Source organism: Micropterus salmoides, unplaced genomic scaffold (assembly GCF_014851395.1).
Source record: "Micropterus salmoides isolate LMB-PRFRI ecotype aquatic unplaced genomic scaffold, ASM1485139v1 Ms_hic_scaffold_17, whole genome shotgun sequence".
Classification (NCBI taxonomy): Eukaryota; Metazoa; Chordata; class Actinopteri; order Centrarchiformes; family Centrarchidae; genus Micropterus; species Micropterus salmoides.
In genome coordinates this window covers 13,040,522-13,055,161 of record NW_024040817.1, presented here as the reverse complement: position 1 = coordinate 13,055,161, position 14,640 = coordinate 13,040,522, and the positions used below count along the sequence as shown (strand labels likewise).

At 39.4% G+C, this 14,640-nt stretch overlaps 1 protein-coding gene across 1 annotated transcript in view; it reads left to right on the top strand.

Annotated features, from left to right (window-relative positions):
* The window catches only part of med30 (mediator complex subunit 30), a 36,370-nt gene extending 22,176 nt beyond the window's left edge, over nt 1-14,194 (top strand). Inside the window, exon 5 of the mRNA XM_038725224.1 lies at nt 13,196-14,194. Coding sequence (XP_038581152.1) covers nt 13,196-13,291 — 96 coding nt within the window. The 3' untranslated portion in view covers nt 13,292-14,194. The remainder of the gene's footprint in view (nt 1-13,195) is intronic.
* Nucleotides 14,195-14,640: the final 446 nt, after the last annotated feature.

The window sequence follows — 14,640 nt, the reverse complement described above, 5'->3', positions numbered from 1 at the left end:
CTCTACTTGTAACTGAGGGCTTGTCTGCAAACAAGTCTGCAAAAAAGGTAATTACTGGATTGACTGCAGTAAAATAGATATTTTCTTGGTTTTTATGTCACTTACCCCCGACCCAGTAAACATAGCTGTATTCCTTAGATTTTGCTCTGATGTGCAGTTTTGTTGATAGTTAAGTCGCTTGCATGGCTGATCATCATTGATTTTAAAGCAACAGCACTCAAACCTTCATTTATTATCACTGGGAACCAAATCACAAAGGAAAGCACAATCGATGAGGCTACCTGGCTGAGACTCAAGTGCTTAGGAGGGAGCAAGGGGGCACCTAGCCTCAGATACCTATAAAAGGCTAAATCGATTGCAACCGTTCTGCAACAGTCGGCTGACACTGCAGGCTTTCCAACTCAATGCTGAGGACGTATTGAAGGAACCCCGTTGGTAGGTGTATGCAAGGATGACAACATGGCTATTGTATTTCTGCCACCCCTGGAAGAGAAGGCTTTTATCTGCCTTCAAAATCCCTTTCCCCTGGGAAAGCCCTTGCCAAACACAAAACACACTGGCACTTAAACCTTCCCGTTGAGAAAAAGCCATAAAGTTTATAAAGTCAATTAAGGCATTTTTAACCGATGTCAGGCAAATTAAAGCTGCTTGGCCCAGCTCCCTGTGGGTATACTGTCAGATGGTAAACCATGGCCCACTTAGCGTCACAGGGATCCCCAGGCAGGGCACAGAATAAGCAGCTTACTTACCCTCAACTCACTTTTGCTTTTTACAAGTTTCCTTAGAGAGGGCAGTTTGTTATCCATCAAGTGACTATTCACATTGGTGTTCAGTCCTACTTAAATTTCCAGGTGTATTTAGATATTTTAGGTCGAACGCCGTCCTGCCCTGACACTTTGACAGCAGCTAACATTAAGTAAGCTTGCCCATCTGTCTGAGCAGAGAGCAGCTGCGCACACTTCCCTTGGATTTGTGGGTTGCCAGTTTGCATTGACAGATGGATTGAAATAGTATGCAGTATGTGGATTGTGTGTGTAGATTGTGTTTCATAGATGATCTGGCAACTTGGGTGACATCAGACAAACATCCAAAACTTGGATGACTATTATTCATACCGTATAACTTCAATTAATAGCCGAGTCCCAAATAGCCGCCTACCCCGTTTACTGGCCTGGTGTGGGAACACATTTTAACAAATAAATGCAGGTCTCCATTAGACGCCTGGTCTAGTTTTTATAAAAGTTCTTTGGATGTATAAAACCTCTTAAACCCAGACGGGTCGCCCACTTTAGCTGCTTCTAAGCTGCTTAGATCGTTAATACAAATGTTAATGTTTAAAGTTATGATCAATATGTCAATATAGACATGCTACACAACGTTAGATTCTCCACAAATCAATCGTTCAGTTCATTTAAAGGAAACAACAAGCCCCAAAGTCTAATTATTAGAGATTTACCAGTGTAACCGTTATGGTACAAGAGATGAAAAGAAAAAGAAAAGTGCAAACTCCTGTTACCTTTGAAGTCCGAATATGTCTGTTCCTTGGTTATTAAATTCCTTTACTCTGTAAGGGTCCACCAATCAAAAGAATCAAAACAGTTTTTCATAAAAATTTGTGCTGGGTAACAATTAAAATATTTTTGGCATGATTAATCGCATGATGTTCTTGCAATAAATTGCATTGTTACGTGCAAAATTGAATAATGAATTCTGAAATTGTGTATTGCACACTGTTAATTTAAATGTACTGCTATATAATAAAAGTGCAATAACGTGGTTTGCAAACACTTTAAACAAATAAGGTTCTTTTTGCCAACAGTAATCCCTTTACAAAGTAGCAATAAAATATTTCTTATAAATCTCAACTTAAACATTAATGTAATCAAATCAAATATAAAACCAAAGCTACTGCCAGGGCATTACCTTTTATCTGGCTTGTTAAAACAAGTTACCATCAGAGTCCAGTTTTCTTGTTTTTTTTCTGAACAGGTATCAGCAGAAACATTTTTCTTTTATCAGGCAGCAGCATAAACAACATCTATGTTCAGTATAAGTGTCCCTGTTAGAAGAAGGTGAAGTCCTCGCCTCAGGCACGCACATGCCTGCTGCCGAAGTTGAATTATCTGAACGCGCAGCACAAATTATTGGAAGAAAAATTGATGCAGTGTGTAGATATCCACTTCGCTATGGCATTTGATTGTCTGTCTTACTTCTGTTTATCTACTTCTCCCACACGCTGCATCCAGCGTAGTCTGCTGAAGCCTCCCATCACTGCTTGTTTTGGTGGGTGATTTGCAGGCTGATCAACATCCCACCCCTCCTGTGACGCATGATTTGACATTATGTGTATTCAGAGCCAGGGAGCAACGGACTTTCAAAATAATAATGAGAATAATAAAAGCTGCGTTTTACGTGAAATAAAATAATTGTTGTTGTTAATTAATTAATGCGTTAATGAAATAATAACACATTAACGTTATTATTGTTATTATAATATTTTATATATTATTTTATAATAAATAAACTATTTCATAGTAGCCTATTTCAGTTTTGTGCAAAAGGAATTAAAGGCCTGTTCCATATGGACGCCTGTCCCAAATACAGGGTCAATACAGCGATTTAAGCAAATTCAAAGTTTTACAGTAATAAAGTTTGAGGCCCGTGCAAGTTACGGGAGTTTCCCGGAACAACCCAACAACACAGGGGGGCGCTGGGAGATGAGCTTGGAATACGGGAGAAACATGGGAAAAAACTGAAATGATAGCAGGTGTGAATTTACCAATCTGGCTTTTAATTTCACTGTGATAAACTGTTTAATAAAGTTGAGATGGTGTACGGTCTCTGTTCTGTCTGTTTATGCTGGGCTTGTTTTGTCGTGAGTCTCTGGATAGTAGGCCTAGGTTCAGACGCACAGTCCCTATGATAATATGCAGATACTCTGGCTGATATAAGTTATAAATAACTAATGTAAAAGAAGTTGCACTCTTGAATCCAGGCTCAAGAAGTAGTGTCAGGTGCGTGTAGCCGTGATTCACAGTCCCACTGCATAGAAAACAATGCCAGCACACTGACCTCTTCTATGTAGAAGAGCTTCTTCCGATGCAAAACGAATTTATAACAAGGTGACAAAAAGGAACATAAAAATATATGAATTAGAACTAGAGGACTTCTTCTGGAAGCCACGTGTGATTGTGGAGCTATTCCCCTAAACCTCAGTGATTGTGTATGTGATCCAAAATAAATAGCATTTGTCCATGGTATGTAAAATATTTTTAAAAAGTGAGTAATTCGATCATTTGATCCTCATGGAGACCAGTATGTGGCTTGTAGGGTCAGGGATACAGTAGTTTCAGAGTGAGTATGGGTTCTCTTTTACTGTAGACATGCTCATTACTGAAAATGTTTGCCCCTGGAGTTTGGTTTGTCCTATTTCTTCTTCCTAATAGGGAGTTGCATCTCCTTTAGGACATATTTCATTTTTGCATAATTTAGGGGATCGCTGGTTTCTGGAAGAGCACCTTTCCGCATAGCTGAGGCTCCCTTCCAAGTTTTTGCCACACTTATCATAAACCACAGAATTTTATTAAATTTGACTTGCGTTGCTGCCAAGACACTCTATCTCACTGTCTGAGGACAGCAGGGGGCCCCTTTAAACCATGCGAAAAGACAAAGACAGTTTTTTATGGTAATGTAAAGCATTTTAAAGTAGAGCAGAGGGTTCTGAGTGTGTGAATGGGGATGGATGATGAGACTGCATGAGATGCAGTCACATGTCTTCCTCTCCTCTAATGGAGGCACAGCATGTTATCAAATCTGAATCTAGTTGTAGATCAGCTTATCGAATCCGAATCATTTCGAATCCCGCCGTCTTAAATCTTCTCAAGTAGTTTGTTTACCACAGATTACGGCGTGTCACTGACTGACTCATGAGCAGTGATGTCTTGAAGTTGCAGAAATCTATTGACTTTTAATTGAAAGCAGTCTCCAATGAGCCCATGATGAAAATGTATGAAATTAAGACATCTTAGTTTTTATTGCTTTCATCACATATTTTGTCGCTTCTCTGAGACATTAATTAACTGCAGGGCTGTGCCACAGCTGCAGAAGCCGTAGCAGCTAAAATAACACAGAGGATAACTAATTCATCATTCAGCAAATATCAACTTAATAAATCTGGGATTTTTCTGCATGAGCAATGCAGTTGACATTACCTGAAGGCAAAAATCGTCGTCACAGAATACAGTGTAAAACCGGCGGTAAGCTGAAGCAGTGCACTCGTCCTTCTCAAGATAGCAAAAATAAAATATAATAAATATTTAAGCAAACAGCTTGTCCTTCCCCCACGAGTACCCTCCCGCAACTATCGCATTTGGCGTTTCTTTCATTGAATTTGGTGAAATTTATCAACATTTTAAAATGTTTAAGTTAATGCGGTCTGCCATGTTCTGTCAGTCTTGTTAACAACTGTGTCACTGAGTATACTTCACCTTTTTTTTAACATGCCTGTAGTGTCAGTAACATCTAAGAGAGATGATTGAACGATTCGATTAGGGATTAATTGGCTGTGAAGTTGAAAGAATCCAGGTACTTCACCAACTTGGAACCAGATCCAGAATGGACCTGGCTATTGGAACCTGTCCATACTCTCTTCTTGTCTTCTTATCCTCCATCTCCTCTTCCTCCTCTCTCTTCTCCTTTTCCTCTCCTCCCCTCTCCTCTCACTCCTGTTCTCTTCTTATGCTCCATCTCTTCTTCCTCTCCTCTCCTTCCTCTCGTCTTCATGTCCTCTTTCTCTTGTCTCTTCTCATCTCTCCTCTGTTTTGTTTCCTCTCCTCCTCCTCCTCAATTTCCACCCTTCTTCCTCCTCCATCTCCTCTAGTCTACTCTTCGGCCTTCTTCCATACTTTGTACTCCACTCTTCCTCTCCTCTCCTTCCTCTCGTCTTCTCTTCCTCCCCTCTTCATGTCCTCTTTCTCTTGTCTCTTCTCATCTCTCCTCTGTTTTGTTTCCTCTCCTCCTCCTCAATTTCCACCCTTCTTCCTCCTCCATCTCCTCTAGTCTACTCTTCGGCCTTCTTCCATACTTTGTACTCCACTCTTCCTCTCTCCTCGTCTCCTCCATCTCCATCTCCTCTCCTCTTGTCTCCTCTGCTCTCCTCTCCCTAATCCCTTCTCCTCACTCACAGACACTTACACTTGTAATTCCCAGCCAGATCCGTCGGAGTCAAAGCTGCGATTTGAGTCGCCAGCGACAGGGCGGATTAGCGGAGGAATTCTGAGTGAAGGCACGTTTTCGCTCCACTTGCTATATTCCTCCTCTCTCCTCCTGCTTGTGTGTGTGTGTGTGTGTGTGTGTGTGTGTATATTTTAATCTAAGTCGTTTCTTCCTTGCCATTATCTCAAAGCTCCTTATCAAAAAGCAACGCTAGGGTTGTTAATGTGCTCGGAGAGTGTGGTGGTCATGTTTCTAATTGTAGATGAAACGGGTTAAATGACTAAAAGGCAGATGAACACCTCATCTTATTCATATAATAATATAATTACAAGATTAGCTTGATTTTTCTATAAAGTTTAATAGGTAAAAAAAATACTCCCCAATCGGCTTTAATGTGGAGATAATGCAACAGAATTAATTAATAAAGAGATCCCAATTATCAAGCTTGATAAGCCTGGAGACGCCCTGTTGTTTGATGGCCTACATTTGACAAATCCCAAGTGTGTTCGGATTACAATGTTGCGCTGAGTTGTTGAATGACTGTCAAGCAGTGATGTATTGAAGTTACAGAAATCCATTCACTTTTAATTGAAAATAATCTCCAATGGGCCTGTGAAGTTAATTTATGAATATATTTTGTGACTAATGGATTTCAGGTCAGGCAATGTCTTTTGGTGGCCCGAGCCGGGATCTGACTTGACATGACACACAGAGATACTGTAGTTAGAGCTTCTCTCGTGGCAAAGTTTTCAGTGGAGCAGAATTTTAATGAAGCTATTTCGATGAAAAATTCAGCTTTTTTTTTTCTGTTCACGTCTGTCTTTCACCCCTTTACTGAGGACAGCTTCTTTGATCTGATTTGGACGAAAGGGAAAGGGAGAAAAGGGAGCATGTTGAAGGGAATCTGAGAAAGTCAGAAGAAGGATGGAAGAGACGGAGTAACAGCCCATCATCCGTGTCATTTAGATAAACTGTCATCTGTCCTGTTAGTCCTCTGTCCCCTTTTCCCATTGTTCTTTTTTTAAAGGCTTCAGCTAATGATGAATCGGCTGTCCTTCACTTGTGCGTATAATCATTTCTCAGATATGCACAACCCATCTCTGTATGTTTGGTTATGAGATCCAAAATGAATGGGTTGTTTCAAAATTTATGGTGAAAAACGCATCAGATACTGTCAGGATAAAAGCACCAGATACTAATGAGTTAGACTTCTTAGTCTGTGGCTCAGCAGGCCTGTAAGACTTTTTTCTTTAAGGGACAGTGAAGGAAGGAGGAAGAAGTGAAACTTATTGTAGCAATGCTGCTGCAGTGTTCCTGCAGGAAAACAAACTAGAAGATGGTCATTCTACAATTTAATGAGCTATTAATAAACAAGACAAGTGAGATCTGAAATTCAGAAGTGAACATGACATGTATAAATCATGACGGGCTGACTTCATGTGAATATTTTATGTATACGGTTGTTTTAAAACTATTCTACCAGTTCGCCATTGATGGCCTACAGTTCATTCTCAGGCCTGTTAAAAATTTTGAAATGGACTGAAAGCACCGCCAAGCTATGGCTGAGTAGCATATTTGTAATAGTGACTTCACTGTGATGTGAATAGCACAATGCTGTTTTAGGCTATAACTTAATTTGAACTTCAGTAGGCTGTATTTTATATACCGTACTGTGTATATATACTGTACTGGATAGTGTATTTGAATAATACATAGTACAGCAATTTAATTTGCACAGTAACTTAAAAAGTGTTTGAAACTGCTCTACTGTATTCAGAAATTTTCATTACTTTATATTCATTTAATAGATACAAATATTAATTAGATGGTAATCTGCATGACCAATAAAGAAAAAGAAAAAATTGGTTATACAGTCTGTCCAGGTCAAATTGATCACTATTAGAAGATGTCTGTGAAGATCACCCTGGTCAACGTTATCCAAGGAATGTTAAAAACAAGGGCAGCTGGACTTGGTTGAAGATACTTGAAGACATTCCACCTTTCATTTACGAGGCTTCTTCAGTTCTGACTGACTGGTAGGGAATCCCAGTTATTTAAGCTCTGTGGGGTCATTGTCAAGATGATCAATAACGCTTTATTCGTTAGTACTCCTGGCTGTTGTGACAACAGCAGTGATGGTCGCTGTCGCCTCTTGGATGAGAGTATCTTCAACCCAGACCAGCTGCCCTTTATTTTAACCTTCCTTGGATATAAGAGAATAATAATTATAACCAAATGTTTTTCTTTTTCTTTTTTTCTCATGCAGATTACCATCTATTTAACATTCAACGTTTTAATTTGGCCACAACTAAAGATTCTTTTTTATATTCAGTTTACTGTAACATAAGACAAAGAAAGTTGAAACTAGGAAATGTTTGGAATTTAACTTTATAAATTACTTGAATGATTAATCAATAATCAGAATAAGTTTCTCTGCTGTTTGAGTAGTCATTTAATCAACTAATTTACATAAACTGGGAGTGATGACATCTGATAACCCACAGTATCACAAGCTGGGGAAATTAAACTGCAGTGCGACCCTAGTTACAGTATATTCATATGGAAAAAATTTGTTCTTGCTGGATATGAATCAGATGTAAATTACAGCAGAGACAACTCCTCTGACATGTCCGTCAAACTTAGCTGAATTTACAGGCACTGGAATCAGATTTGGTTTTGACTCCCTCCCCACTGCCAAAATGTTTAATCTCATGATATGACAGGTTGCCAAAACTCTGTCTGAATTTCGCTGATGTACCCAGTTTGCTTGCAACTAGACTGTTTTTGAAAACCGAATGTCATCTTGTTTTGTTTTCTGCACAGAAGTGCGGGTAAGTGCACTTTAGAGCTTCCTGCGGTTTTGGACACTGTTCATTCACATGACCTTCTTATCCGGCTCTCCGATTACACACAAACACACACCTACAAACACATATTAGGTATGCACTCACACGTTCATGCTGTTAAATACACAGACTATCAATGCACTGACGGAAATTTTCCTCCCCCGATACTGATTCAGATGCCCTAACTCTGTGCTTTGCCTGACACCAAGTACGGACCTGATAACATCTGTAAACCTCTCTGTGTGGGACTGATTAATATAATTCTATGTGTAGGATAAAATGAGGTTGAAATGTCAACTACACTTTTTGTAGTTGTAATGTCCTATACTTTTTTAAGGCTTATGCCTTATATTAAGGTTTGAATGCATCGACAGACACACTATCACTTTCAGCGGGTCTAAAACATGTAACACACGTGTTTTTAAGATCTGGGGTGACTGTTCACACATACAGAACTTCAGTTTTATATTGAAAACTACAAATAAAATTGCCGTTTTGTTTGCATAAACAATAAAATAAGTAATTAAGTAAGTAATAAATAAAAGCGTGCATTATCAAGATTTTATTTTTTTATATTTTATAGGTAATGCAATGACCCCATTCACAATTATATAAAAAACAAATAAGTCTTTAGAGGACAGTGATAGTAACTGCAATGAGCCCAACAACTGACAATAGCATTTCTCCAGTTCTACTTTTACAACAAATTTGATAGCTGCTGGATTTAAAATTAACAAGATATGCTGGTTGGTTGACTGAAATGCGTAACGTGTTACCATGATGCAGTGGATGAATGGAGTCTGCAGACACACGACACACACATCAGTAGAACAGCGTATAGCGTTTTTACAAGAGCAGCAACACTGAGAGCTTCAGCTTACAAGCTGTCAGCGTCAGACAGACAAACCAAAGATAAAAGTTAACTCACTTTATTCATTATAAGATTATTTTCTTCAATCAAGTTTCCCTCAGCGCTCTCATAAAAACTAAAATACAACCAGACCCAAACAAACCCACGTTGCATATTGCCCGTGCGCGCCTGCTTCTGGGAGACGTTAACTTTGGTTGATGCTGGACAGTATTTGCCGTGAGTTTATAATAGCGTGGTAACTGAACCCGGTTATCATGGTATTTAAAATGTGTATGGTAATAATAACCGTCAGGAATTTAACCATGGTTTATCGTTTAACCGGTAATCGTTTCATCCCTACTCTAAACATAGTGTCATGTCTCAGTGTCTCTAATGTCTAAGGCCCCATCCACATCGTATTCGATTTAAAACTCCGTTTTTGTTTGCTGGTGTGGACGGAGTTTTCTCCGTCCACACCAGCGTTTTAGCTGTGTTTTAGAGTTGATCTCCGTCTATATTAAAACGACTGAAAATGCACATCTAGTGGCCATTCACATACACTGGGCATGTGTGTGCTGGTGTAAACATGAAGCAGATTGTCTATGCCCTAGTTACAGAAGATTTGGCGAAAGAATAAGGTACTACAGACAAAGAACCACACCAGATTTTTTTTTAGCATGGACCAATAACGAGCTGGGACATTGACTGAATGGGAGTTTAAAGCCGTTTGACAGAAAAGTTATCAAGGAAAAATGCTACACAGACAAGTGACCTTGCTACACAGACAAGTGACCTTGGTTCCCTGCAGTCTCACTCTTTCTTGTTCACATATTACTGTCAAATGAATACTTTTAGGTTTAGGTTGATGGTCTAACAAAATAAGTTGCTTGAAGAGATTTATTTTGGGAAGTTGTAATGGAAATTACGTTGAAAATGAACCGAAAACTCTGGATTGGTCTCTTGGCCAATAGCTGTTCAGCTTAATAAGGTCAGTTTCGGTGCAGACACACATCAATGGATCGAATTGTTGCATCCGTTACACACTGACGTTTTCATGTCCAGCCACACCCTCAAGCTCGTATTTTAATGCTCACATACACACACATGCCCATCAGACCATAAACACTTGCACAGCTGTGCACCCTCAGACACACAAGCGTACACACATCTCAGCTAACCGCATCTCAATGCACCTCCTCTGTGCATGCCAATCTCCATTTCGGGTCACTGTACTTTTCCACTTTTCTCCTCCGCCAACGTCTGCCAGCATTTCCAGGATGAAGCAGGTAGGCAGCCTGCCAGTCTGCAGGAGGCCTTCGGAGACAGGAGCTCAGGCAGCGCTTCCTTGTTTACTTTCATGAGTTGTTGACTGGCCACCCTGCCGCGGCTGATGCAGTGTCAGAGCGTGTCAGAAGAGGCCTACTGTGGATTGAAAAGGAATCAAAACATTATTGTGTGGCCCGGCCGTTGAGTGGCAGGCCAAGAAATGAGACAGTGCATCCGCTGGATTCCTGTAGAGCTGTTTGTGCTGTTGTGAGTGTGTGTTGTACTTCAGAAAAAAAGGAGATGGTTCAGAGCTCCTTTTCTCAGCTTGTTCTCTGTAGTATACCCTTTATCCAAACATCGTATTATAGGTGTGAAGGATTAGAGTTGTGCTAATTATGAGGTTATGAATGGAATTATGTCTCCCTGAGGTTGCAGAATCATTTCTGTGATAATAGCAGTCTTATTATTCATATATCAAGATATGCCAGCGAGCCTTTTATAATGAACGCGCCGTGAAGGCTTTGCTGCCTCCGTATACTTATTTCCACTGTGAAAAATGTGGAATTTCATGTCTGGTTTCAAAGAAAGCAGAGAGAAGATTTTTGTGGAAGAATCTTTATTCAAAAGCAGCAAATTTAGTCTTTGACGCCAAATCTGCCCATTTACGCTTGAAAACCGAGATGAAAAATATATCTGTGATTGTAGCTGTGTTAAAAAACAAACAAACTTTCACATAAAAAAAATTGTTTGGCTGTTAAAAAAAGACCAGCGCTGTATTCTTTGTTTTGACTGAAATTACAAACGTTCGTGATATCATCTCATTAATGCAGAGTAGATGACCGAGTTATTTCAAGACTTGCTTGTCAGAGTAATGAGGCATATCCCCTGTAACACACACACACACACACACACACACACACACACACATAATCGAAGTGAGAGATAGAAAGGGGCAGAAAGAGGAAAGAGTGAGAGAGCTTGAGAAGCAGTGAGAGACCCCTAGAGAGAGAGAGAGAGACACTGGAAGGCTTCCAAGTGTTCCACTCTAAAATATCTTCAAGGACAATCAGCTAAACAGTTGATATTAAGAGAGCTGTGTGAAATCGATTGCCCAAGGTGTTATCTGCACTGCAAAAATGGCTGGTAATTAGTCATGGCTAAAGGAGTGTTACCAAGAGAGTAAGATGGATTTAATCTTAATAGATTTCACTGCACTGCAGATACAGTAGCTCCTGAGTGAAGGAGCGCTCCCCCCTCTCTCTCTCTCTCTCGCTCTCTCTGTCTCTCTCTCTATGGCTATCTGTCAGATGAAAAGCAGCTGAGCAAGTAGCTGTGATGTACTGCTGTAGCTAACTTTGCCCGAACCTTCAAATGTAGATATTTTGCCTGAGTTATTTGTTCAAAAGCAGCACATGTTTGGCAGCTGTACCTGTTTTCAGCGGCAGCAGCCATTATTTGTTTATGTACAAAGTTTGTGCAATGAGATACTTCAGTCCACGGCAGCTGTTGACTTAGAGATCTTGTGGCGCATTCAGCGGCAATCAGCGGACAAAGCCCTCAGTGACTGATGGGGAGATTGGGTTGTTTGCTCCTCTGTGATGTACCTGTATACCCCTGAAGCAGGGCAGACGTGTTAGTTTAGCGATTAGCAGAAGATAGGATTGATCAAGTTAAAGTACTACAAAGTATTTGGGGAGAGGTCAGTGGGCAGGTGGGAAAAGTCTATTGTATGTTGAAGGAAGAAACGGTTGTTAAATGTGGCTTTCAAACTTTTATTAATCCTCATCCCATACAAACTCTGAACATACTGTGAAAGGATAAGGCATGTGTTAACCTAGTGTTCAGACTGACAGTTTGAGCCCAGCGAGGAAAAATGCTGTAGATTCTTAGTCTAAAAAAGACTTCTAATTTCCTAGAACAGTTGGGCAATGTAGTTATTAGCAGATGTTGCTGAAAACAGGAGAAAATTGTTGGAATTTTTTGGAGACTATTTCAAGCTGCGGATGAATACACATTTGGTGCTCACAGGAATCGTCACTCTGAAACCGTTTAGTATAAACAAGTGCGTAGTCCTGCATCTTAACTCAATTGTCTGGTGTGTGCGTTCTTAAGATCGGTTAATTCTGTCGTTATGTCTGTAGTATCCCACATTTTAAAAAGATCTGTAAATCTTGTGTGCACCAGGCATAAGGCAGCAGGTCGCTGCCCCAAATAAAGTAAACAAAATCCAGTGGTCAAGTTCATTGAAATGAAGGAACAGGTCACCCCGTGCAACAGTGTGACGTGTTGATGTGTTTTTCTGTACATTTTTGGACAATACTTGTTAGTAAGATCAAAGCATTGTCTTTTTTAAGGCATTAGTTGATGATAGGAAAAAAAAATTGGGGTTTATTTTTTTTTTGGCCACACTCATATTTGGCCTTAGTTGTGATACTTCTATGCCTACAAATCCACAGTCTTTACTTTCAAACACAGCTAAAGCATAAAAACCTTGAAACAATGTCACAACCGTCAGGTAACATATTTAACTTTGGTTTAGATTGTTTTCAGTGTAACCTGGAAGGGAAACAGAATCTTCAAATATGTTTCTCCTCACAGCTCCTCCTGTTCATTTTCTCATGCCAGCAGCAAAACAGCACATTCATTAGGAATAAGATCACATCTGGAATCAGTTTTTCTCAGTTATGTGGTTTAGTAAATTATATTTTACAAGGACTTAAAGTTGAGGAAGTGTGAAGTTTGTGCTGTGTTGATAGCATGAAGCTTAAGTAGTGCTGATGGGAAAAACTTTAATACCAGTGCTATGTACTTTAATATCCTGTAAGCCATGAATTATTTGTCTACTGCTGAAAAGTTTATTGCTATGTTGTTTGTTGAAATGTTTTTTCAGTTGTTTGACCTTTTGATCTTTTGTTAACCTGGAGTTAAATTGTTTCAGGAGACAAAATTTGTTTTTAGGTATTTGTTTTTTGCATCTAAAAATATTTTTTTCCCTCTTTTTGTCATTTTTGTCCTGCAGAAGCTAAAGCAGAAGAACCAGCAGCTGAAGCAGATTATGGACCAACTCCGCAACCTCATCTGGGAGATCAACTCCATGCTGGCCGTCAGGAGCTGAGCCACACATGCACATTCATATAAAAAACACACACACACACACTCATACATATACTAATGGACAGGAAGATACGGTCATTAAATGGACGTGTGACAGGGTACCACAGACTGGCTGAGACTGCACTTTACAGAAGAAATAGGGACTTAGAAATGGGGACTTTGGCAATATGAACCCATATCCTGAAGAAGACGTGAAAGAGTAGAAGGAAAAACGAGAGGAGAGAAATGAAGAAGAAAGGGCTTGACAGCACAGGGAGGTGAGGGGATACCCAATAAAACACTGGGAGGAGGGAGGGTGCTGATGACATCAGCGTGGGTGATGGCAGAAAATATTCTGTCTACCTCGATATTCTACATTTTAATCAGCATTATGACATGACTCTTCATGATATATCAACTCTGAAGAGTTGATATAACATGTTTTATCTATTGGTAGGCACTAGCTCATTAGAGGGTTTATGCCTGTATAGACACATTGATATATTCTATTTAATCCTCAAATTATTGTTACTTTCATAGTATTAGAATAAAGTCCTAAATTTAAATGACAAAGACACTGTGGCAAAATTATGAGTCGTATTCTTCTTATATTGATCGGACTTTTCTATGTGATGTAATATATAAAGTCACCAATGTTAATTTTAATGTTCTACTCTGATTTGACTTGACCTGTCATCATGATGCCTTCTTAAGGGTTCTGCTGAACTATAAATCTTGCTGTGATTTTTGAAAAAAAAATCAATGCTGTTGTGTGCTGTAATTTTTGTTCATCGGTGTATATGTGTGTATTCATCAAGCATCTTAGAATCACCCCAAGTAATCGCGCTAAAAGTGAATCTAGGACTAGAAACGCTCGGAGCAGTTTTATGACACGCTGAGCTGCAAAGTAAACATTTTAATGACATGGTGTAGTTCTCGGTTTGAAATATTTAACAGTGGTAACATTTGAAATGCAGAAAAAAACACTATTACGTTTTGTTTGTAAATACAATAGGCAACTGGGATATAATTGCAAGAATATGATGCTAAAATTAATTAAAAAATCTTGGGGCCAAAGCCAAAGGCTTATTGGTAAATAATAACCTTCTCAAAAGGCTGGACCTTCTCAAAAGGCTGTAAGTAAACACTGGCAAGCCACTGATGAAGCTTAAACAATGCATGTATATGCAATTAAAATAGACAATTTGATTAAGCTGCGTGACACATCCCATTCAGCCTTAATCTAGTCACATAATATTACACTGCCTACATTGGTGCCGCATCCCGCATGTATTGTGCTGTGGGCACATCTCAATTATAACATGGAATTTATCTTCTCTTTCCACTGTTCAATTCACCTTTCAACTGCAG